The 23542-nt window shown below is 59.9% G+C and overlaps 1 protein-coding gene across 4 annotated transcripts in view; it reads right to left on the minus strand.

Moving 5' to 3' along the window:
- The window catches only part of SEPTIN9 (septin 9), a 145631-nt gene that overhangs the window by 50211 nt on the left and 71878 nt on the right, over nucleotides 1-23542 (minus strand). For all 4 annotated transcript variants that reach the window (XM_081804405.1, XM_081804408.1, XM_081804407.1 and 1 more), the window contains one exon: nucleotides 14166-14807. In XM_081804405.1, coding sequence (XP_081660531.1) covers nucleotides 14166-14807 — 642 coding nt within the window. The remainder of the gene's footprint in view (nucleotides 1-14165; nucleotides 14808-23542) is intronic.

Below are 23542 nucleotides of genomic sequence, written 5' to 3' on the forward strand. Positions count from 1 at the left end.
AGACTGGAAGATACAACTCAGGCCGAGGAGACTCCTGGAGACTCCTCACGAGCATCAGCCTCCCCATGGCCATGTGTGGCCAGAAGCCTGCTCCCTGGGGGGTGGGGACAGATGGTTTTCCAGGGTTCCCCAGCACCCCCAGCCCCCTGCTCTCACCCCAGCTTCCCCGCCCCACCTCACATCCCCAGGCAGAACTCTGGGGGCCAGCTTCCAAAGCCCAGAGACCAGAAATGAGGGGACCCAAGGACGGAAGCTCCCCTCCCCATCCCTGGGGCCATGCTGACCGGCAGGCCTCCCAGAAAGCCATGTGGCCTCGCTACTGTCCTGGCCGCCCTGCCTGGTCCCAAGGCGGGGCGCTGACAGGAGTGCAGACCCGCGTTTCTGCTGGCTTCCCCACCTGACACTCTCTCTGACATCCCGAGGGGCTGAGCCGCGGTGTGCAGGGAACAGGGCCTCTGTGCTATTGCAGGTAACACCCGTCCGGAGCTGAGCCCGGTGCCCGCACGCAGCTGGGCCTCTGAAAAAAGCATGGAAGCTGCCAATCCCGGAGAGTGAGACCCACCACCCCAACCTTCACCCTGGGGCGGTCAGGAAAGCTCTGTCCTCACCCACGTCGGCGCCTTGCTCAGCCCCATCAGGAGGATGGAAAACTTCTCCAAGCTCCAGGAAAACCGATACCCTGGGCAAGCCTGTGGAAGCCATCACTGCCCAGGGTGGCATGCTCTGGGGCCTGTGGGGACCTGCTCCAAGGCCTGGGCGCAAAGTTGGCAGGTGGGATGCTCACGTGCCAGCACACGGTCTCCTCCCGGTCTTGGGGCCAGCCGGGGTTTTAACTCAGCCCCTCCCCAACCAAGAAGGCAGAGCCCCACCTGCGCCCAGCCAAAACATCTCCCTCGGCTCTTCCAGCGGCCCTCGAGCCCTCGAGCCCGTGAGGAGGAGGGGGAGCAGACAGACAGAATGGGAGCAGGGGGGAGGGGCAAGGGCTGGGATGGGCGGGGCTGCAGGGGCGGGGCGGGGCTGCACTGAGCTGGGGGGGGCCCCCGGCCAGAGTGGTGGCGAGCAGCCACACGGGGCTCCCTGCAGCTGTGATCCAAGGGAGAGAAATGGGACTTCCAATCTGTTCCCACTCAAGCCCCCGACAAGTGGTATCTTATTTCAAAACCCAAGGCAGCTAAGGGGCTGGAAGAAGAGGGGGAATACCAGAGTCTCTCCTTTCTAAATGGGGTTTTCTCTCATCATCTCGTGGCGCCTGGTGAAAGAAAGAAGCAAGCGGAGGGTGCCAGCCCGGGCTCCTCCTCGGCATCCCAGCCAAAGCTTCGGGGAAGGGACCCAGCTTCACGCGCTGGCCGGGTCCCCAGGCAGCCCCACCCCCACCGCCGCTGCCAGCCGCCCAGACCAGCTGGGCAGCCAGGCTCCCCCAGGATTCAAATCCAGACCGTTAGCAGCTGCCGGGCCTCAGGCAAGAGGCTGGTGGCTCTCGGACTTGATTTTCTAATCTAGAAAATGGAGTAATGAGAGCAACTATGGCCGGAAGCTAGCCTTACGGTGCTGGAATTGTTAGGTTACTATCAGCGGCTCCCAGCTGAGATAAGGATTTCGCTAATTGCCGTGACCGGGATCTAGACCTGGAAGGACCAGGAGAGTCTTCCAATTCCGAGTCCCATCCAGTCCCATCCGGAAAGGGAGGTATTTGTGCCAGATGAAGAGCCTCCAGGGAAGGGAAGAGGGAAGGAAAAGCGAGGGAGGAGGGGCAGGGATGTGCCAGAGGGAAAGGGGAGGACCCTTCCAGGACGACGCATGTGGCCATGTGACAGGAAGACTGCTCAGATTGCCCCCCGCCCCCCACCCCCCAAAGACTCCTCTGGATACGAGGCCGAACATTCCCAGAACTTCTGAGTCCAAAGAGAATCATCCATCACTGGAGCCAAGTGTCTCACGGGCTTGCAAGCACTGGAGTGGGGGGTGCAGCCCAGGCTTCTGTTTAACATGGGGGCAGGCACCAAGGCCAGGAGGGCTGGGGACCCACACCGCCCACAGAGAGCAGAGCGCCGATACCTGCCAAGAACAGGCACGCATAATAAGCAAGGATTTGGGCAGAGACAAACTTGCTGCTAAATTAAATCTCAGGGAATTCGGCTTCTAACTTGCTGGGCTGGGCTGCCTCCCCAGAACAGAACGTCCACTTCCAGAGCAAGCCAGGTAAACCACAGGCAACGGGTCTGGATTCGAGGTATGCCCCCGCCACGCCCCCTCCCGTGCGTGCACCAGCCTGGTTCACAAGGTTGCCCGGCAGCCTAACTGACTGCTTAGTCCTCCCCAGAGACAAAGAAGCGGCCAAGGCCCCCTGGGCAGCCACAGAAGAGGGTGGGGCCCAGGTACCAGGCTTCTCTCCTGCCCAGGGCACAGATGCAAGGATCCGCCCTCCTCCTCCACCCCAGCCTCCCCAGCCACACCCCACCCCAGAAACCCACCACACCTAGTCTGGCCACACCCAGCCTGAACTCACCTGATGCGGATGTCAGGATAGGGGCCTGAAATCCAGGCAGCAGTGGAGGGTCAGTGGCTTTGGGGCCTTGCTTTAGGAGGTGCCTCAACCCTCAGTAACCTGAGCCCCTGTGACAGGGGCCTGTTGCCTCACCATGCCGTCCTTCCTATCAGGGACCAGATATGCATTAGTCAGCAGGCAGGCGGGCAGGGAGCCACAGACCTAAGGAAGGCCCGAGGTTCGACCAGAATTAAGGCGGGGGCGGGGATCACCCTGAGGATGAAAACAGAGCCCCCTCTTCTCCCTCTTGGGCTGGGATACTGGACCATGCAGAGAAGCAGACACTGTCCCCCGGACAGGGATCACACCATGACTCAGGCATGCTCTGGGGTCACCAGTGACAAGTGGTGACCGTGGTGTCACCTCCCCTCTAGCTCAGTTCCGGTTGATAACAGGCTCCCCACCAGCTCCCATCCCCATGCACAAGAGGGAGCCGACACCCCAAATTCTGCCGGACCCACCCTAGGGGAGGAACAGAGGGAAAAACCCACTGTAGCCCAAGCCCTTCTGTTCAAACGGCAGCCTCCTCCCGCCCTCCGGGGGCCCCACGGGGTCTCCTGTTCCTGCCTGACCAGAAGGGAGGCAAGGCCTGAAGTCCCAGTGCGGACAGAGGAAGTGGTTCTGGAGACAGTGCCTGAGAACGGCAGCTTCTGGGCTGGACCCTGGAGCCCAGGGAATAGGAACTGAGGGGCTCAGAAGCAGGGAGGGGCTGCCCCCGCCAGGGACCGCACAGTCCGCCCTCCCGCCTCCTAGCGGTGGTCTCCAGGGGTAACTGTGAGCCCCTGCAGAGGGGCCCTCGCCTCGGCCCACACACACCACCCCAGGGCAGTCCAGCACGGGACGCAGGGCCCACAGGTCTCAAATGATGGCAGGGCTGCCTGGAAAGCGAATGTGCTGTTTTGCCAGCTCAAGATGCGCCCCCCAGAAGGAGGTGCTTCTGGCAAAGCATCTGGAGACTTCGCTAGGGCAGTGAGGGAAGCGGGAGGCTCAGCTGCATCCGTGAGGCCTTGGATGGCAGAGCCAAGGCCAGCGGCCAAAGGAGGCCAGGTGGGGAGGCCCTTGTGGGCCAGCCCGCTGCCTCCCACCGTCAGCAGCAGAGGGGTGGGCCCAGGCCCGAGCTCTGCACCTGCAGAACTCCCAGAGGAGCGAGGCTACTCCATCACCACCGGTGTCTACCCCTGGGCAGGCCATCCTCTCTGGGAACTCAGTCTGGCCCGTGAGGCCGACCAAAAGGCCTCTGAGGCGTCGTGGGGGCTCCAAAACCTGTGGTCTCGCCAGTGCAGCACGTTATCTTCCTTAACCTTCACGGCCAACACCTGAACACCTGGGCAGCAGGTGCTCTCTCAAGGGCGGCCCACCCAAACCCCACCAGGAAGGCTGGGCTCCCTGGACCCGGGAATCGGAGTATTTGAGACTGAGAGGAGATATTTTGGAGTAGAGAATAAAGCCTGGGGACACACCTAAAAAAGTCCCCAAATGAAAATGAATATATACACACATTTTAAAGGAGTACATTCACAATAGGCAAGAGGTGTTAACAGCCCAAATGGCCGGGAGCTGATGAGCGGATACACAAAACGTACTCGAGCCACTCTCGGCTATGGAAAGCAATGATGGGTGCCGCCGCGTGGATGAACCTCGAAGACATCACACAGAGTGAAAGAAGCCAGTCGACGAAGACCACGTACTGTATGGTCCTATCTCTTTTCTTTTCTTTTTTTTTTTTTTTAAAGATTTTTTATTTATTTATTTGAGAGAGAGAGAGAGAGAGCATGGGGGGGGGAGGGTCAGAGGGAGAAGCAGACTCCCCGCCGAGCAGGGAGCCCGATGCAGGACTCGATCCCGGGACTCCAGGATCATGACCCGAGCCAAAGGCAGTCGCTTAACCAACTGAGCCACCCAGGCGCCCCTCTTTCTTTTTTTTTTTTTAAGGAGGCTCCACGCTGGGAGTGGAGCCCAATGCAGGGCTCAAACTCACGACCCTGAGATCAAGACCTGAGCTGAGATCAAGAGTCAGATGCTAAACTGACTGAGCCACCCAGGCGCCTCGGTCCTATTTCTAAGCAAGGTTCTGAATAGGCAGATCTAGAAAGACCCGTCACCACTTAGGGCTGGAGGAAATGGTGGGGGGAAGGGGGGGCGACGGCTAAAGCGTACAGGGAGTCTGTCTGAAGTGATGGAAATAATCTAAAACTGGACGTGGTGAGCACCACTCTGCGGATGTGCCCTTCCGAGGAGCGCACTGCGTGGTCTGTAAAGTGTATCTCAATAAAGCTGCTTTGAAAGAAATAAGCAAAGCGCCTCCCGCCCAGAAAGAGGAAAGAACAGAGAACAGCAGAGTGCAGCAGGCCCAGGAAAGGTAAGGATTAGTCCCGGGAAATGTTGCATTTGTACACACCCAGCCCCCCAACACACACGTGCCTCGATCTACACAATCGTGTGTCCTGGTTTGTGGTGTAAAATGTGTTTCTTACCAGGAGCTGCAGCCCAGCAAAGTTTGAAAGGCACTCTCTGGGCAACACCAAACTCACGATTCCTGGAACACAGGCCCTTCACCTGCCTGGACCACTCTGTCCCCTCTGAGACCCGGGTCCCCCAGCACCGCCACCAAGAGGGTTCTGCCGGCAGGGTGGGAGGCACTCTCCCCGGGGTGCTGTGGCCCTCCGGACTGGTCCCTCTCAGAACGCTTGTCACGCTGCACTGCTCGCGTGCCGCAGGGAGCATCCCCAGACAGCGGCCACATCCAGTGTGTCTCTGTACGTGGCCCTGGGCGGAGGGCGCCTGGCCCAGGGCAGTGGCCGAGGTACCCGGAGTGATGGTGCCACATGACCACCTCTGAACCGTCCAGGGGGTTTTAAATGGCTTAATGGATGATCTTCTGGAAAAACCCTTGTTAAGGTTTTTAAAGTATGAGGACCCCTCCGAAAGTATCAGGCGCATATGATTTCACTAGTGAATTCTCCAAAAGTTGTAACACGAAGAAGACTGTGTTGCTGTTTACAGTGTTCCAGGACACAGAGGAAGAAAGAAACACATCCAAATTACTTTTGCAAAGCCAGTGGGACTCTGACACCAAAACTGATAAAAATAGCACACACGTGGGGCACGTGGGTGGCTCAGTCGTTAAGCGTCTGCCTTTGGCTCAGGTCATGATCCCGGGGTCTTGGGATCGAGTCCTGCGTCGGGCTCCCTGCTCAGTGGAGAATCTGCTTCTCCCCCTCCCCCCGCTCATGCTCTCCCTCTCTCTTGCTCACTCTCTCTCTCAAATAAAATCTTAAAAAAAAAAATAGCACACACACGCCCACCCCACACACAGCGGACCAGGCTCACATGTGTATATCCATGCAAAACTGTATGTCCCCACCTTGCTGTTTAAACCTGAATAAATTCCAATAGATTAATGACGGCAGTACGTAAAAAGACGAAACCATAAGTGCTAGAAGAAAACCTGGAGAGCATATTCCCTATAATCCTGGAATGCTGGAAGCCTCTAAGCAGGGCATGGATCCCAACAGAGGAAGAAAAAAAAAGAATGCACTTGACAACCTTTGGGTTAAAAACCTCTGTTTGGAAGAACACACTATAAATAGAATCAAAAGTCAACAACTGGGAAGAAGCACTTGTAGCAGCTACAACAAAGATGCACAAGGTGACAACTTCTTAAGAAGAAAATGTCAACGCTACAAGGATGAACAGCCCAACCCGGGTGAAGAAGGGCAGGAAGGAGCCACTCACAGAGAACCCAGGGCCCTTGGCCTGTAAACATAGGAGATACTCCCCTTCACACCCAGAAAGACGGAGGAAATAAAGCCCCAGTTCCATAGCTTTCCAGCCCCGCTGCCCCAGGCCAGGGCCCAGGACCGCTGTGCTGCGAGCACCAAAATTTGGTGTAACCGCTTAGAGGCCAGTTTGGCAACATGGATCAACATTTTAAATGCACCTGTCCCATGATGCAGAAATCCCACTGCTGAAGTTGGGCAGGCCCATGCACACGAATATAAATGCAAGCATGCTCATCGAAGCCTCGCGCATCACGGTGAACAGCGGAGCAGGGACGGTAGGACCAGAGGGACCTGCTGGGCCCAAACACAGCACCAGGATAATGGAGAAATAAAAAGCCAGTTGCAGGAGTCTGATTTCACTTGATATCTATGCAAAGACTTCTCTCCACGGGCACTGAAGGACGGTCCACATTTGCAAACCCAGAAGGACACACAACGCACCCAGCCGTTAACAACAGGCTGCCCTGGGGAAGGAGGAGGGGGAGGGTGTCCAGAAAGACAGACTTCCTTTCCACAGTTCCTGGGATAGTTATTTCTTCTCTTCCAACACTGGCCACGCACTGCTCTTTGGGATGAGACGAGAAAAGCTAACTGGGGGTCCAGAGCGGACAAGCCTGCGGAGGGAGGGGCACCGTGTGAGGAGCAACCAAGCCCGTCCTCGAAGGGCTAAGGCCTTCGGTTTTCGTTCACGTGCTTGTTCCGCCAAAGCCTTCCGGTGCCGGGACCGCGCTGGCCGGCTTTGCCCCACACCGCGTTCGTTCTGCCGATGCTGTGCTGGAGGAATCGTGCCCACCGCACGACGAGCCGCCGGCCACCGGAACAGCAGTGACCGGGCGTGCGCGGGGCGGACACGGGAGCCCGGGCGGCCCAACGATGAAGCCCGTGCCCGCCAGCTGCGCCCCCACACGTGAGTGGGCAAGGCCTCCCAGGTGACCCCTGCCTCTTCACGTTCTATGCTTTGACATCGAAACCTCTGGGGGTCCTTCTAGAAGGAGGGAGATGGCAGCGGAGGGAACGGGGAGGGGAGACTGAGCATGGGCGCTCCATGCCCCCCTCTTCAAAAAGGCACGTCCCCTTTTATCCCTGTCCCACTGCTCAGGGAACTGGAAGCTCAGGCCCGGGCACAAGCTGCGTCTGCTCACGAGCGACATCCCGGAGCTCCAGGTGCCCCTGGGATTCCCGGGGGCACCTGTGACGCCCACGGAAAGCCCCAGGTCAGGGAAAGCCGACCCGGAGAGAGGAAGTCACATCGTGCCCAGAGAAGAGCCTCCGGGCCCGCTCCCCGCCCCCCCCCCCACGGCTCTGGGGCAGGCCACCACAGGTCCACGTTTGGCCACGGCAGGCCACTGTGAACAAGTGGCGTCCTCCAGGCCAACCGTCAGAACCCGGAGTCTGGCCAGGGCTGCCCACCCTCAGGGCACCGGGTGGGGGTCCGAGCGCGCTCCTCCAACACTGAACGTGTCCTCTGTCGGGCCGCACAGAGCGTGGCTGTCCGGCACAGCAGTCCCCCCAACGGCGGCCCCGCTGTGCGGACCCTGGCTCCCAGCGGCCGTCCCGGGCCCGGGAGGCTGCGCATGCAGACGCAGCTCCTCTTCGGACAGCTGCTCCAGCTTCCCGGAACGAGCATGCGGGAGGCCTCAGCCAGCGCCACGTGTCTGGGAGCCCGGGTTCCATCCTGGGGCCAGGCCGGCTGGTCAGGGCCACAGCCCCCAGGCAGGGAAGTGCGGGGACCCGCCTCCAGCGCCTGCCTCCCTGCCCTGCCCTCCCCGCAGCTGTGCCTGGCTCTGTGTAAGGCATTCCGCAGCTGCTGGGGCTGCGTTCCCTGCATGGGCTCTCGTTCCTTCTCCCACCCTGGGCTGCGCTGGGCAGACAGCCGGCCTGGCCGGCCAGGGGAGGCGGGTCCTTTTTCCCGGGCCCCGGAGCCAAGTTCTGTCCTTGCTGCCCCTTACTCTGCCACACCTCGAAGGACACACCCCTGGTCCTGGCACTGTCCTCCTGCACCCCTGTGCACGGGGACTTCCTGCCTCAGACACAGAGGGGAAGTGTGCTCGTTCCTACCAGGGGGAAGGAGAAAGAGACCCAATCCCGAAAAGCAAGTGGGTGCCTGGATGCTCTCTAGGGCCGGGTCAGGAACACGGGAGGAGCTCAGAGCAGAGGGGTCTTCCAGGTAAGGCAGCTTGGTGGGAACGTCCCTGCTGAAGGCATGGCCTTGTGCTGCCACAAGAGAAACATTTAGAGGCGCCTGGGTGGCTCAGTCAGTTAAACGGCTGACTCTGGATTTCAGCTCAGGTCAGGATCCCAAGGTCCTGGGATCGAGCCCCACGTTGGGCTCCCTGGTCAGCGGGGAGTCTGCTTCTCCCTCTGCCTTCCCATCCCCTGTGTGCACACATGTGTGCACACGCTCTCTCTCTCTCTCAAATAAATAAACCTTTAAAAAAAAAAAGAAAGAAAGAAACTAAAAGAAACATTTAGCCCCACACAGAAGGAAATTCTGCAGGCCAAGGGCCCAGGGCATGGTGAGGTATGAGCCCACAGCTCTGCTTGCTTTATCACACACAAATGAGGCCCTCAACATTTATCAAGCTCCTGCTGTATGCCAGGTGCTGGATGAAACGCCACCAGGGAGTTCATGGCCCAGTGTCAGGCCCAGAGTGGACCCTAGTCAGTGGGGTGTCCTGTTAACACGGTGTGGGGGGAGTCTAGGGAGGCTTTGCAGAGCCTGGGCCTTTCCTCCCTAATCCAGTGGTCACCCTCTCCCCCACCTCCCCGCTCTGGGCCTGGCACATTCCTACCCACTGGCTGACCCCTCCTCCCCCTTCACACTCAGTACACACCTGTCTTTCCCTGAAGCCTCCTCTGCCCAGCCTCCTCCATCCCTGGGTCTCTGCTGGGGGTCCCATGAGCCCCGTGCTTCTAGCCCCCGCTGTCCCCCACAGAGCTGACACCGTCTCTGTTCTGTCCCAGCCCCTAACGCAGGCTTGGGGCAGCAGGAACCCAGGTCCACCCAGAAGGCAGGCAGGCACCCCCCGTGTGCACAACACCATGCCTACTGCCAGAAGCCTGGGGACCTGACGGCCACCTGCCTCAATGCTCCACCCAGAGCCAAGAACATTTCTAGATGTTTTTAGTCAGAGGGAAACCCTACCGAGACACTTGGTGAGTCTGCCCCACCCCAATTTCACACCCACCATCACCAGCCACACCTGGCACCACCGTGAACAGGGTTCTGGCCCTAATGCCTCAGGACAGGAGCCCCAACCAGTCCCTTGTGGGACAGATCAAGAAACTGAGGCTGGGGGGCGGGCAAAGGGATGGCTCACAACCAGCTGGCCCATGAGGCAGAACCAGGCCCCGGGCAAGAACACAGCGGGAGCCGGTCCAGGGCCCTTCGATCCCCAGCCAGCCCAGTCAGCCCCGGCCTCCCCCAAGGCTCCCAGTTAGCATCCGGCGACGGCAAAGCAGCAGCCCGGAGACTGAGCAGCCTGTGCCCGCCTTATAAGGCAGTCTCGGGGGAAACTTGGCTGGTGTCAGCCATGGAACCAGAGGTGGGTGGTTCCCGAGGGGGAGCGGAGTCAGTAGCTCACCGCACAGACATGGTTCTGGGTCCTGTGGCCCAGCCCCACCCAGAGCCACTCATGCAGGGGCAGGGGAAAAGCAGGGACCTAGGCGAGGGGACAAGGCCGTACTCACCCAGAGCCTGAGAGAAGCAGGGATGACCGAAGGGTGACAAGGAGGGTCAGGGGTCAGGGCCTGGGACCAGCAGCCTCAGAAACACAGACCCCAATGCGCCAGAATGGAGCAGGTCAGACCTGCGGGGTTATTGGTTGACCAGGAAAGGATCTGCTTGGTCCCTGCAAGGTCCCATGGGGTCCCTGGGGTCCTGATGTCTGAAAGGGCCACAAAAAGCCATCTCACCCCTCCAACATTGTTTTATTGAGCACCTACTACATCTATGTCACTCAGCCAGTAAAACAAACAAACAAAAACAAAAAAACCTTGAAGGAAACAGACAACAGCCTTATCCTCAAATAACCCAGAACCTAGTAGGGCATGGAGGGAATTCTGAAAAATACAGAGCAAATGCTCAGAGTGGATATCGCTGGATTACAGGTGAACCTTAGATTCTAACTTCTAGATTTTCTAAACCTGGAAAGAAAAGGTACACTGAGAAGCTATTTTTACATTAGAAGTCTAGCAGAGGAAAAATGTTTCATGCAACACAAGTAATTAACATTGCAAGCCACACACAAGATAGCATAGACCAGAAAAAATGCAAAAAGGCACAGGAGTCAAAGGAAGTGAGACTACCTCTGACTCTAGTAGGAGGGCTTCATGGAAGAGGTGCCATTTGAGCTGGGCTGTGAAGGATGCACAGAAGTTGAAAAAGCAGCAACGTGAAGAGGAAGAAGGTCAGGGGCTAGGGGTCAGGAGGTCAGGGCAGGAGGTGAGGAAAGGTGACCTGTGAAGGCCGTAACAGGACCAGAGCAGGAGGAGCCTGGGGAACAGGGAGGTTTGAGCTGGACAAGAGAGGGAACCAACTGTGGAGGGCCCCATGGACAGCGGGCCAGGGAAGGCCCAAGGCTGGTGGGGATTTCGTCAGTGCTGTGCTGTAGGAAGCTCCATCTGGGAGCAACTCGGCCATGGTCCCTGGAGACCCTGTCCTGCACCTGAAGCCACAGTCCAGAAGGCAGAGGGCACGGAGCTCCCTCCCTCCCTGATCCTTCACCCCTGTGGTGCCAGCTGGCCTCAGGTGCCAGGGACGGCGTGCCCACAGGGGGCAGTCGGAGCAAGGCCTGCAGGGTGGGAGCTTCTGGGAGGGGGCAGAAGGGGATGGGAGTGCCAGCCCGGTGGGAAAGATGGATGGGAAGCCAGGTTGAGGGGCAATCGGATCTGTGTCTGGATGGACTGGACGGGATATGACCAGAAGAGAGGGAGGGGCAGGGGAGCAGACAGAGCCTCAGAGCAGGGGACCCCCAGAAGCCACTGCAACAGATTCCAGGACCACACCTCCACTGGAAAGGCCCTGCCTGCCACCGAGCTTGCCCAGGACTCCAAGAATGGACATCCAAGGCCGAGACGGTCAGGGCCAAGTTCTCCAGCCCACAGTGGGTCCTGCTTCCTCCTCCTCACCCAACCTCTCACACCCTGCATTACTCCCAGGCCCCAGGACCGGAGTCACCCGCAGTGCTGCCCGAAGGGAACAGAATCCTCCCCAACGGAGCCATCCGAGCCCCCACTTCCTCCAGCCCTCCCCCTCCCCCAGCATTCCTCCCCTTTGCAGCCGCCTATCTAACTGCATCTGTCCAGCCTGAAGGTTCTCAACCTGTGAGCACCGGTCTCAGAGAACCCCTTCCCCACCCAGCTGATGAGACACGGGAGGTCCCGGCACACGCACCCCTCCCCAGCTGACACTCCGAGGCAGGACGACAGCCACTGGCCCATGAGCGGGACCCCCATCTGCTGGACCCACTGGCTGCTCTCAGGGGCACCGGGGTCTGGGCTGCTGACCGCAGGGCTCTGGCACTGGGCTTGGACATTTAAACTCTCTTCCACGGAGAAAGTCTGCGGTTCCCTCTGAGCTCCAGGCTCTGGGGCACCTCGGGAATGCTGCCTCAGCTCCCCTTCTTCACCTGGGTAAATCCTACTTTCTCCAAGGCTGGCTCAAGCAGCTTGGGCTCCGGGAAGACCCCCACAGCCCCCTCAATGGCTCCTGGCTGCTCTTTAGTGGCTGTTCTCCTGAGGCAGAGCCAGCCTGACTGGCCCAGCGGCCCTGGCGCCCAGCACAGCCTCTGGGCTAAGTGGAGCCCTGAGGCTGTGCCCTGCCCGCCCTGATGACCCAGGGCAGTACCACCCTGGGCAGACCCCCCCGCCCATCCCCCAGAGCCAGGACCACCTCCTCACTCAACCACCACGAGCTGCCATCAAGATCTGGCCGTGGACGGGCCTGGTGATGACCATGTCCCCAACCGGGATATGACCAGAGGAGAGGGAGGGGGTCGTATCTGGTGGCAAAGGCCCTGGACCAACAGAAGACCACTCCCCACATACTGGGCATGCCTTCGTGCCAACACCACGGTATCTGAGTGGGTGGGCGTGGCTCTGCAGGGTCAAGTTTGGGGAGATGGGAGGGTGGGCTGAGGCCCAGCACTGCAGCCAATGCAGAGTCTTGGCCCCCACCCCCATCCCAGCTGCTCGGTCAAACGAAGGGAGCTACTCCCACCGAAGCGTGAGGAGCGCTGGCCCCCATCCAACACCCCACCCTGTCTGACGCCGAAAGCCGCCCTAGTCCCTGAGCCCACGGACCATGGGAAAACTTGTGTTCAAAAAGGAAAACCAAGAAAAACTGAAAGCAGGGTACGGACGGGCTATCCATGCACCCATGCTCACAGTGGCCAAGGAGCCGTAGCCTGGGGTCCGTCCGCGGACTCTGGCGTAAGTGAGCATGAGCCAAGTCTGTGCTGAAGGAGGGAGTCGTGGGGCGGGGGGCAAGCAAAATGGGATCTGTCCGCACAACAGAATATTACTCAGCTGTAAAAAGTAAGGAAATGCCAACACAGACTACACCACAAATAGACCGTGAGGACACGGTGCTCGGTGAAGTCGGCCAGACACGGAAGGATGAACACTGTCGGATCCCACGTCTGGGAGGTTCACGGGGCCAGAGGGTAGACGGGGGGGCCGGGATGCCAGGGGCTGGCAGAGGGGGACGGGGAGTTAGTGCTTGGTGGGGACACAGTTTCGGTTTGGGAAGGTTCTGGAGACAGAGGGTGCAGTTGGCTGCACGACAGCATGAGTGTGCTCAATGCCACTGAGCCTCGTACTTCACGACGGTTCAAGTGGTCAATTCACGGTACGCGTATTTTACCAAAATTAATAATAATAATAATTTAAAAGGTAAATCAAAAACCTAGAATGTTTTGTTTATCCAACCCAAAGAATACTTGCTGAGCATTTACTGCGTCCAAATCCTGCACTTGGAAAAGGTTTACAGCCCCACCAGCCCCTGACCACCGTGTCCCATGGCCAGATGTTCCCAAGCGGGCCCTGGTTAGCTCCCCACGGGAGCACAACTCCGAGTTTGGGCCCTCGGAGTACAGCACCCAAGCCCCTGGCTTCCCTCCCTCACCGGAAGAGCTTCCCAAACGGAGCTGTGTGCAGGTATCATGGGGTTCCCCGGCCCAAGGACCCCTTCCTAGCTGTCCCGAGAATTGGGGCACACAGAGATTAGGCATTCTTGTTTCCCTTGCTTCCAGCCACAACCCTCCCTCCCTGAGGAAGAGTTGGAGGAAGATCCTCCAGGACAAAACCTCAGGAGGGCACAAACCCCCTCCTCCCACCCGAGGCCTCTGCCTCCGGCAGGTACTTACAGAGCAGCCCACAATCCCTCCTGAGCAGGAACCTGCCTCCCCGTGGCCCGGCAACCAGCGGCACATGGGAGCCGGTCCTTGGGTCCCAAACCACGTCCCAACATGAGCCTGTTGCCTCCTCATTCCCCAGACTTCCAGACCCCTGCCGTTCGGGGCTCTGAGAGCAGAAGCTCTACACCACGGTGCATTCTGACCAGTAAAGGGGGCCCCTCGAAACCCAAAGACTCTGTCCAAAGCCCAATGCAAGCCAAGCTTGCTGCTGCCTCCCAGTCCATCCCCAGTGGAAAGAAAGGGCTGCCAGTCCCCCTCACCAGCCTTGGGACCCCTGCCCTGGTGTATTCTTGGCCTCTCCGGAATCGCATCTCCACCCACCTGCTACCCACCCCCTCCCCCCCATATCCAGACTGAAGGGCAAAGCCAGCTCCCCATCCCCGAGCACCACAGCACGGAGGACTCGCTTTTGCTACTCACCCTCTTGGCTCTTGGGTGGGGCCTCGACCACGGGGTGCTGGGGTTTGGGCTCCAGCCTGTTCTGCAGCTGAGACATCAGGGCGTGTTCTGAATTCTCCAGGGTCTGGGGTGGGATGGGGGAGGCGGGCACCTCAGCTGGCTTGGGCACCTGGATCTCGACCCTCTTGGGGGCTGCGTCTGCAGTGGGAGCTGTGGGCACCTCGGGGATCTTGGAGGCAGGGGTCTCCATCCTCCGGTGGGTCGACTCCTGGGGCTTGACTATGGTGATCTCCGTCCTCCGAGGGGTGGGCTCTGGCGTCTTGTGGCCCAGCGCCTCGGCTCGCTTGAGCCCGAAGCGAGACGGCCCAGCGGTGCTGGCGTTCTCCACCTGCTTGGATGAGATGTCGATGGAGATCTCCGTGCGCCGGGACACGGGCTCGGCCTTGGGCCCCGAGAGCTCGACCCTCCGCAGGGCAGCCTTGGGGGATCGCTGGCTGAGGGAGTCTACATGGCGGGCTGCGGGCTCGGAGTTCTTCACGCCCAGGTCCTGGAACTTCTGGGTGGAGCTGGCCACAGTGGCCCGGAGCACAGGGGTCTGGACCCTCCGGTGCGGGGTGGAGTTGGGCGTCTCGGCCTCCTCGACCTCAAAAGATCTTTTCAAGGCTGGAAAACAGAAGGGGGGGGGGATGTGAGGAGCGGACGGTTCGGGGACGTGCTGCTGAGGGAGCCAGCATGGGGGCTGCCTTGAGGGGCCCAGGAGACTCCTGCACCCTCCACCTCTTGGGAAGAAAGGGGACAGCCCCACTCTCCTAGGGGACTCCAGCACCAGCGATCGCACACACACTGGGAGAGAGAGCGAGAAGGCTGGAGCTCGGAGGACACCAGCTCTCTGTCCCCCATGGCCACGGCGTGGATGTGGCAGCCACGTTTTCTATAAAGATGTTGTGGCTCAAGCGGAGCTTTGATTTCTTCCTTGGCAGCCTTCCTTTAACCCTCCTCACCTCCGCCCAGCGCAGACACCACACACCGCGGGCAGCAGCAACTGGGCGGGGTGGGGCGGGAGGCATCCCCAGTCACACCAGCCTCAACCACAGTCTGTCAGAATCAGGACGGCAATGATGCCACCGTGACAACCGACATCAACCGCCAACACGGGCACTGGGCTTACCGCGTATGTTCACTCCTCACGCGACCCAAAGCTGCAAATACCGGTTAACCCCTGGTACGGACGGGGAAACTGAGGCCCTGGTGCTTAAGCAACGTGCCCAACGGCGTGGAGACAGAGTGGCGGGGCCAGAAGATGCATCTGTCCAGCGGCAAGGCCCAAGATTCTGACCGCTTGGCTGTCCTGTTTCAGGCAGCAGAACAGAGCCCTGGCGCGGCAACTCTCTCGGTCCGCACCCTCAGCTGCATCTGCCTCCGTGCTTTGCTACCTGCCCTAGCCGGACCTGGACCCCCATGGGACGCTGGCCACCTGATTCCCACCCCGCCGCCCAGTGCTTCCGCCCGGCTGCCCGCTACCTCCGCAAGGACCCGCTCCCTCCGAGGCCGGGGGACAGTGCCTGGGAAGCTGCCGGCCATCCCCACGGTCCCTGCGGCCACGCTCCCAACAAGAACCAGCTGCTCCCGCCATAAAGACCAGAGCAGAAAGGGCCCACGTGGCAGGAACATTCACCAGCTCCTTCCTGGCCAGGCCCCCAGCAGGCCCTCGGCAGCCCAGAGTGCCTCTCCCACCCCTCGCCTCACCTCGCCAACCCAGCCCCCCTCCCCGAGCCCAGGATTTCCTAGGACCCTGCCAGTTCCCCCCCGGGCCCCCAGCTGGCCCCAGCCCCAACAACAGCAATCTGGGGCCATTCTCAGCACCACCCCCCAACCCTGAGTTTTCCCTCCCCCAAATTCCAGCACAGTCTTGTCTCTTCCCAGTGGACGGTGCTTCCCCCAGAGATCAGGGCCTGGCGGGCGGCTGAGTGGGTGGGTGGCCAGAGAAGCATGTGCTCGTAAGCACTGGGAGAGTGAGGAAGCAAAGGAGGCCCTCACCCCCGACGTCTGGCTGCCTGATCTCCGGTTCCCCAAACGTGGCACCCCAGCAGCACCCCTCTGAGCCCTGGGCACGTCTCCTTCTCGGGGCACAAAGGGCACAAAATCCTGAGTTGCAAAGCTCAGCCATCCCAGAGGCCCTGCAGGGACAGAAATGTCCCTGGTCAGGGGGACCTAGCATGTCACTGAGCACCCTGTCTCGGGGATCCACCAGCTGCTCAGCTCTGCTGCTGCCTGGCAGGCCCGTATGCCCAATGCGGCCAGAGCTTCAGACTTGGCAGAAGAATCTGGAAATCTGCCCTTTTTTATGTGCTATCTCCTGATCTGTATATGCTGGCGCAGAGGAAAATAACCCCTCTTAAAACACGGAACCGTCAAACAGAATCCCATCCACAGGCTGCAATTGGCCTGGGGGCCCAGCGTGTGACCTCTGGTGGATAACGTGGCCAAAGGCGGTGGGGTCCTGTGCCGAGTGGCAGGGATGTGTCCAAGCAGGGATGCCAGCACTTCTCCCCTGGGGCCTGGCCCCTAAGAGAACCACAGAGTGCAAACCGCTCATTCCAAAGAAGGCTGAGGTGACAAAGGACAGGGCCAGGGTGCATTTAACTGGCCAGAAAGTCCTGAGCTGAACACCTGGAACACCTGGAACCGTGCCCTCACAGGGTTCCCCGGGACCTCGAGGCATCTGGTCTACCCCCGGCCTCGCGAGCACTGTCCAAACTGCCCCCCGAACGGTGGTTCCTGTCTGTCTGTGAGCTCCCTAGAGGTGGGGTCCACACCCCACCCACCTCGGCACAGGCATTTCCAGGTGTCCCTGGGGTTAATCCGTGGGGCCGAGTTGGAGAACAGAAATCAGGGGGGTAGGCCTTTGCCCACGTTCGCCCCAGAATGAGACGACCTCCTCTCCGGGAGTACCGGCGAGGCCTGTGACCCCATTTGGAGAGCCCCCTCCCTGGGAAACCCATTCGGAGGTGCCCTTAACCACCGACCCACGAGTTAGAACCGTACACCAAAGCAAAACCTGGTCCCTGACTCAGGCACCGATGGTCACGGGGTGGCGATGAACTCGAACCCGACCCGCACACAGATCACTGTTGAGCCGGGCTGGCAACCCTCCTCCCTCAGCAATCTCCACAGACGCATGCGTCCGTCCCCACCCGCCGCCCTCTCCTCTCGCCGCTTCGAGCCCCGTCGAAGCACACGCCATCCCTGGCCCTACATGACCTGGGAGCTCCTCGTCCCACTACACCATCGACCAAGGTGTTCACCCTCGGGCTTCAGGCACCGCCCCATCCCGGGTTACTCCTAGGCTTCAAGAGAACAGGAGCAGTTCCCACCCTCAGGGTGTGACTGTCAGCAAGCCGGCTGCGTTGTTAGGCTTGTTCTGGAGAATTTACGCCATCCCCCCAAAACCTTGATTCCATGTCCCCTCCAAGGCCAGGCTCGCTGTCGCCTCCTGCCCCAGCCCAACACATTCACACGTCTCCCTCCCATGGCATCCAGGCCATGTCATGACTATGGGGATTGGCTTTGGGGTGGGGGAGTGGGTTTGGGGTCCCTGGAAACATCCTCTCCTTTGTAACTCCACGAGCCACCTCTTTGTCCCTTCATGGGCCTCAGGTGCTGCTTCTAAACGAGCTGAAGGTGGGAGCAGGTCACAGGTTTGTACCTGTGGGCACGGAGCCCCGGGGAAGCCCCTAGACAAGGGGCCTCGGGAGCAGAGAGGCACCGGGTCTTCACTACTTTTTCAGCCTGAGAAGCTCCACCTTCCTCTACGGTTCTGTAATGGGTTGAATCGTGTCCCCCAAAAGGTATGTCCCAGTCCCGACCCCCAGAACCTGCGAAGGTGACCATACTTGGGAAGATAAGGTAAGGATTCAAGATGACACCATCCTGAATTTAGGAGGGGCTCTAAATCCTATAAGTGTTCTTATACAGGAGAGAAGAGGGGGATTTGAGGCACAAACTCAGGCCCTGTGAGACCAGCAGAGACCGCAGTGATGCAGCCCAAAGCCAGGGGACGCCTGGGGCCACCAAGAAGCTGGGAGAAGCAGGAAGGATTCTTTCCTCATGCTTTTGGAAAGAGTATGACCCTACTACACCTTGACTTTGGACTTCAGGCCTCCAGAACTGTGAGGATAAACTTCCGCGGTTTGAGCCCCACAGTCTGTGGTAACTTCTTACGGCAGCCCCAAGAAGTTACCACAGCTACCGCTGGAGGGGTGAGACCTCTGCGCTGCAGGCCTGTCTGGGCTCTCCGGCCGGTGCTGCCACCCTGCCCTGCACCCCAGCCCCTCTCCAGGGACCCAGGAGAAAAAGCCACCTCCTTTTCCTCTCCTGGAATCCACAAAACCCCAGATGGTAGGAGCAGTCGTCGGGAGTGACCCTGCTCTAGATTTACACCGGGAAATTTGGTGATGAAACAAGATCATTTTTTTAAGGCAGGCTTCGCAAGGGACGCCCCGTACAAAGCTGCCTCCCCACGGAGGATGTCGTGACATGAGCAGCACCCAGCTGGGAAAAATTAGCAGACTGTCCTGAAGCTTCCCCCCTCAGAATCCTAAAAACACACCCTGGGTCCCAGGCACACACACACAGCCCCCGTCCTTGGAAGCCCCCTCCACCAGCTCCGGGGGGAGGGTGGGTGTGACCTCCCCCGGTGGCAGGCACCCCTCCCCTTCCCTGCAAGGGTAGAGCCCGCCAAAGGGTGTCCACAAGCGGCCACGAAAGCCAACAAGAGTGCTCATGAGCTGGTCATTTTGCAGATTTGAGACCCTATGTGACCATATGTCAGATCTGATGCCTGGGCAGAAAAGCAGCCTCTCACTGGACCCGTGGGGAGCCGTGGGGAGCAGCACTGAGCTGCCTCTTCTGTCTGCAAGATGTCACTGAGTCAGAGGGCACAAAAGACATCTACAGCTGGACAGGACAAACCAGACTGCCTCGGAGCCTCAGACAGGTACGGGGCCGTCATTGGGGAAGAAGAGACCCTGCCATCCATCCCCATGGGGCAGGAGGTCCCCCGGTTCTGCTTACACGGTTCCCAAAACAAGACTGCCCCCGTTCCCCCTCCTTTGTATTCAAGTCCCCCCAAAGCCTCAAACCTCACCTGCTCCCAAAAGCCCTCCCTAACGGGCACCGGGAGTCTGGAGATGGTGGTCTGTGCACCTTGGCCTGCTGCTGGGAATTTACTCCCAGGCAATAATCCGAAGCAGAGGATTTATGTATGGGGACGTTTGCATCAGCGTTAAAATAGCAAACGCTGGAAACAATCCGGGTTTACATAGATTTTCTAAACCCATATGCCGAAGTCCTGCACCGTCATCAAAATCACGGTTTTGAAGATGAGAAATGTTGAGAATATTGAGTAAAAATAGCACGATACAAGATGCGTGCAAAGATCCGACTGCGTCTCACATGCACATGTGCGGTGCGCGCGCACACTCGCGGAGGACGTGGTCTCTGGATGGAGTTCAGGTGGGTGGTTTGCTCCATTAGGCTCTCCTGCCTCTTCCCAGCACGTCTGCACCAAGTGTGGGCCGCTTACCACTTTCAGGGAATAAAACCATCAACGCTCTTTTTTAAAAAACAGCCCTTGCTGCGAACAGGGGAGGCTGTGGATAATCACACACTGGCCCAGCCCCACTCCTCCTGCCCCAAAGCCTGGCCCTCCGCAGCCCACTAACCACCACCTCCGGGCCCTCTCCAGATGCACGTCCATCCGTGCCGTGGGGGTCAAAGCAGGAGCAGCAGGATCTGGGCCTGTTTAAGGAGGAATGTGTGGCGCACAAGGGGCCATTGTGAGGGCCCCTGTTCAGACCACAGGCTGTGGTGAAGCTCTCCGGCTTCCGGGCGCACAGAGCGGCCGGTCTGGGGAGGGGGCACAGGGGCTAGCCACAGAGCCCTGCTCCAATGGGGGGCCGAATGTCATGCAAGGAATGTTAGAGACCAAGGTCAAAACAAACCCAAGCACAACTCCCGGGGACGGAGCGCCGGGGACGCTGCCGATCGTGGGGTCCTATTCTGGCCTCAGGCCCCAAGAGCACCTGCCCCGGCCAAGCAGAGCCTCTTCCAGGTAGTGGCAGAGCAGGTTCTGTCCGTGAAAGGGTGGCCACCCAGGAGCCAGGGTCGCGGCCCAGGGAACCAGGCAGGAAGTATTGTCCTCCTCCCCACCCTGAGCCCGCAGGGCAAGGCCACAGGGAAACGCCACCCCGGAGGTGACTGCTCGGCCGTCAGGATGCACAGGGCTAGCCATGAGGCCCTGGTTCTCCTCCCGTGGGGGCCAGGCCCTGGCACAGGCCCCTGGCTCTGGGTCAAGGACTCCGGCGGGGCCTTGGTGGGGACAGAGCGCCGTCTCATAGTGGCAGACAGGAGCTGGGGGCTGGGGCCACGAGAAGCTTCACTGAGTACAGCAGGGAAACGGGGCAGACAGAACGCGGGTAAGTCATGGAAGCGACAAATCTTCCAAAGGAAAAGAACCCCAGGCCACAAAAGCAGGACTCATTCCAACTAAAGAATGAATTACCTACGGAAAGAGGGGCCCCGGCAGGGGCAACTCCAGGCCGGGGGGGGGGGTGGGGGGGGTGGGCAGGGCAGAGGGCCAGGGTGCTCTGGAGGGGCCGACAGTCGCTGCACCGTGTGGGGCGGACGGCGCTCACCAGACTGCGCTCCTCAGTCAGGGCCGTGGGGAGAAGCTCGAACCGGGAGTGACTCGACCTTAGTCGTCATCACTGAGTCTCTGCTTCCTGGGCTGTCCTACTGTGGCATTGACAGGATGACACGAAGGTGCCTGTGACCTAATTATCACTGTTGTTCACGTGTGCACCTGTGGGTGGGTGTGCACACGTTTGTGGTCACCCCAGGTGTGGCCAAGGTGGCATGGGCCTTACCGATGTGCCTGACACCCACGGGCAGCCTCTGCTGGTGCCCAAGCCTGGGAGGCAGCAGCCTTTAGGCTGCAAATGGAGGGTAAATACCCCAGCTGTCCCCCCTTGGGACAACTCTGGGGTGTGCGGTGCAGGGTCCCCCGGCACTCCCAGTGGGCCCCAGCTGCCCACCTGCCTAACATGCTCAGTGCTGCACCCTCCAGACCACGTCCTTCCCGGCCTCCTCCCCTGGGGGAGTACCTGGGATCACCCCCCCTTGGATCCCTGTCTCAGGAGCTGCCTCCAGGGGCTCGGTGGAGGGGAGATGGCTAAGGGGGCAGGGGGGGAAGGGGAGAGAGGTGTGTCCTCAGGAAGCAAAACAGTCCAAAAGGAAAAGCTTAGAAACAGACCCTGGATGAGTGGGGCCTGCCCTGGGGAGCCGAAGGCCGCAAACAGCTCGGGCACCACCAGGCAGCTGGGCCTTAGATTTCACACAGAGAACTACGTCTAACAACAAGCAAGAGGCCAAGTCCAAACAAAGGAAGAGCGGACGGATGGAGAGCAGGGCACCCATGGGTCTAAACCCTCCGCCCGGCCCCTCTCCCTCTGCCTCCCCAAGGCGAGGCCTGGCCGGGCTGCAGGGCCAGACACAGCCTGAGAGCCACATCCCATGCCAGCCCCACGCTGCTCCCACTCCGGCTCGGGTCTGGGGGCCAGCAGGGTGGCTGCCCTGGGCTGACGTGGACATGTGACCAGCTGAAGGCAGCCTGGGGAGCACAGGCAGCATGCACGTGGCCCCTCTCCCTGGCCCTGGGACCACCAGCAGGCCTGCATTTCAACACCAGGCACGATCTTACCAAGGGTCCAGCCTGGGCCCCCTGGACAAAGAGGGACCGGCTGACCCCCATGAGCCCCGAGGGGACAGGGACAGCCAACAGCATCCCTGAGAACTCTGGATTCCCCAGCAGGTCTCTGCGCCCAGGGGAGGCCATGCAGCCCCAGGCAAAGCATGTCAGGTGCCCCCACCCCCGCCTTGATTTATTTGGATGACTGTCTTTCGCTTTGGGTGTGAGGAGGCACTGCACCCTCCCCCCACCGGTACCCTGGGCCTCGGGGACAGAAGCATTCCGGGGTCCTTCCTGCTCCTCACAGCCTCCACCAAGGCCTGGCCCCCTGCTCTGGAATGGCAATGTGAGAAAGTGCAGGCTGGGTTTCCCAGATGGGGCCAAGAGCAACAAACAAGCCCCCTCCCTCCCTTCCCAAGGCCGAGCGGGCTGCCGCTCATGGCGGGGGCCCTCCACACAGCCTCCATGGCACCCGGCCCTTCCCAGGCCATGACATTTCCAGGCACAAAAAGAATACAAAAGCCAGGGTGGAGCACCAGCGACCCCCAACCCATACACATGCACGTGTGTGCGTGCACACACACACACACGAGACCCCTCGGCTACGAGCGGGGGAGCCCAGTGGCAGCTAGGGTCAAAAGCAGCCCCCAGACCCCAGACCTTCTCTTATTCCCCAAACTCCCTGGAACAGGCTCTCTGACAACCTGGCAGGCAAGCAAGGACACAGACGGAACCAGCCCTCCCCAGCCTCGCTACACAGTCCAGTCCCCCCAGGATGGGACGGGAGGTCCTACTTGATTTCTTTACAATGGCTTCCAGATTCTTCTATGTGACCTACAGAAGACACTGGTCGAATGGTAGCCCCCAACATAGGTCCAAGTCCTAATTCCCAAAACGTTTGAAAGGGACCTTGCTTGGGAAAAGGGTCTTTGCAGAAGTAATTGAGGATCTAGAGATGAGATCATCCTGGATAAGGGTGGGCCCTACATCCGATGGCAGGTGTCCTCCTAAGATACAGAAAATGAGAAGAAGGCCACGTGACGGGTGGCAGGGACTGGAGGGATGGGTCTACAAGCCAAGGACTGTCACTGAAGCTGGGACAGATGCCTGGGACATACGCTCCCTCCGAGCACCCAGCAGGAACCAACCCCTGCCCACACCTTGACTTCGGACTGTGGGTTCCAGAAGAGGGACAGACTAAACGGCTAGTGTTTTAAGCCATCCAGTGTGGCACTTTGTTACAGCCCCAGGAAATGAACACACCAACATAACAGAGAAGAGAGAAGGGAGGTCTTGCAACCACTGTGGCCGCCTTCTGTGGATGCTGAAGCCACTTCCCGCCATGACTCACCAGCTCTGAGAAGGGGAACATGGGTACCCCGTTATCAGTCTGGCCTGGCGAGAAGGAGCCTCTCCCCCTTGGCCTGCATCAGGCCACTGGCTCACCCCTTCCCCCTCCTGCTACTTGCTCTCCCTCCCCGGCCTCGGAGCCTCCCCCATGTCTACCGGGCCAGAGCCCATGCGTCCCGCCCACCTAGGATGTCCCAACTCACACCTACAATCCCAGTGTCACAAGACAGTGCACCCTGTTCGCTCCCAACACTGTCCCCCTTGGGCAAAAAGTTCTCTGGTCGGCCTCCCTTCAGAGGGC

This window comes from Leptonychotes weddellii, chromosome 15 (genome assembly GCF_054177405.1).
Source record: "Leptonychotes weddellii isolate Sample4059 chromosome 15, ASM5417740v2, whole genome shotgun sequence".
Taxonomy (NCBI): domain Eukaryota; kingdom Metazoa; phylum Chordata; class Mammalia; order Carnivora; family Phocidae; genus Leptonychotes; species Leptonychotes weddellii.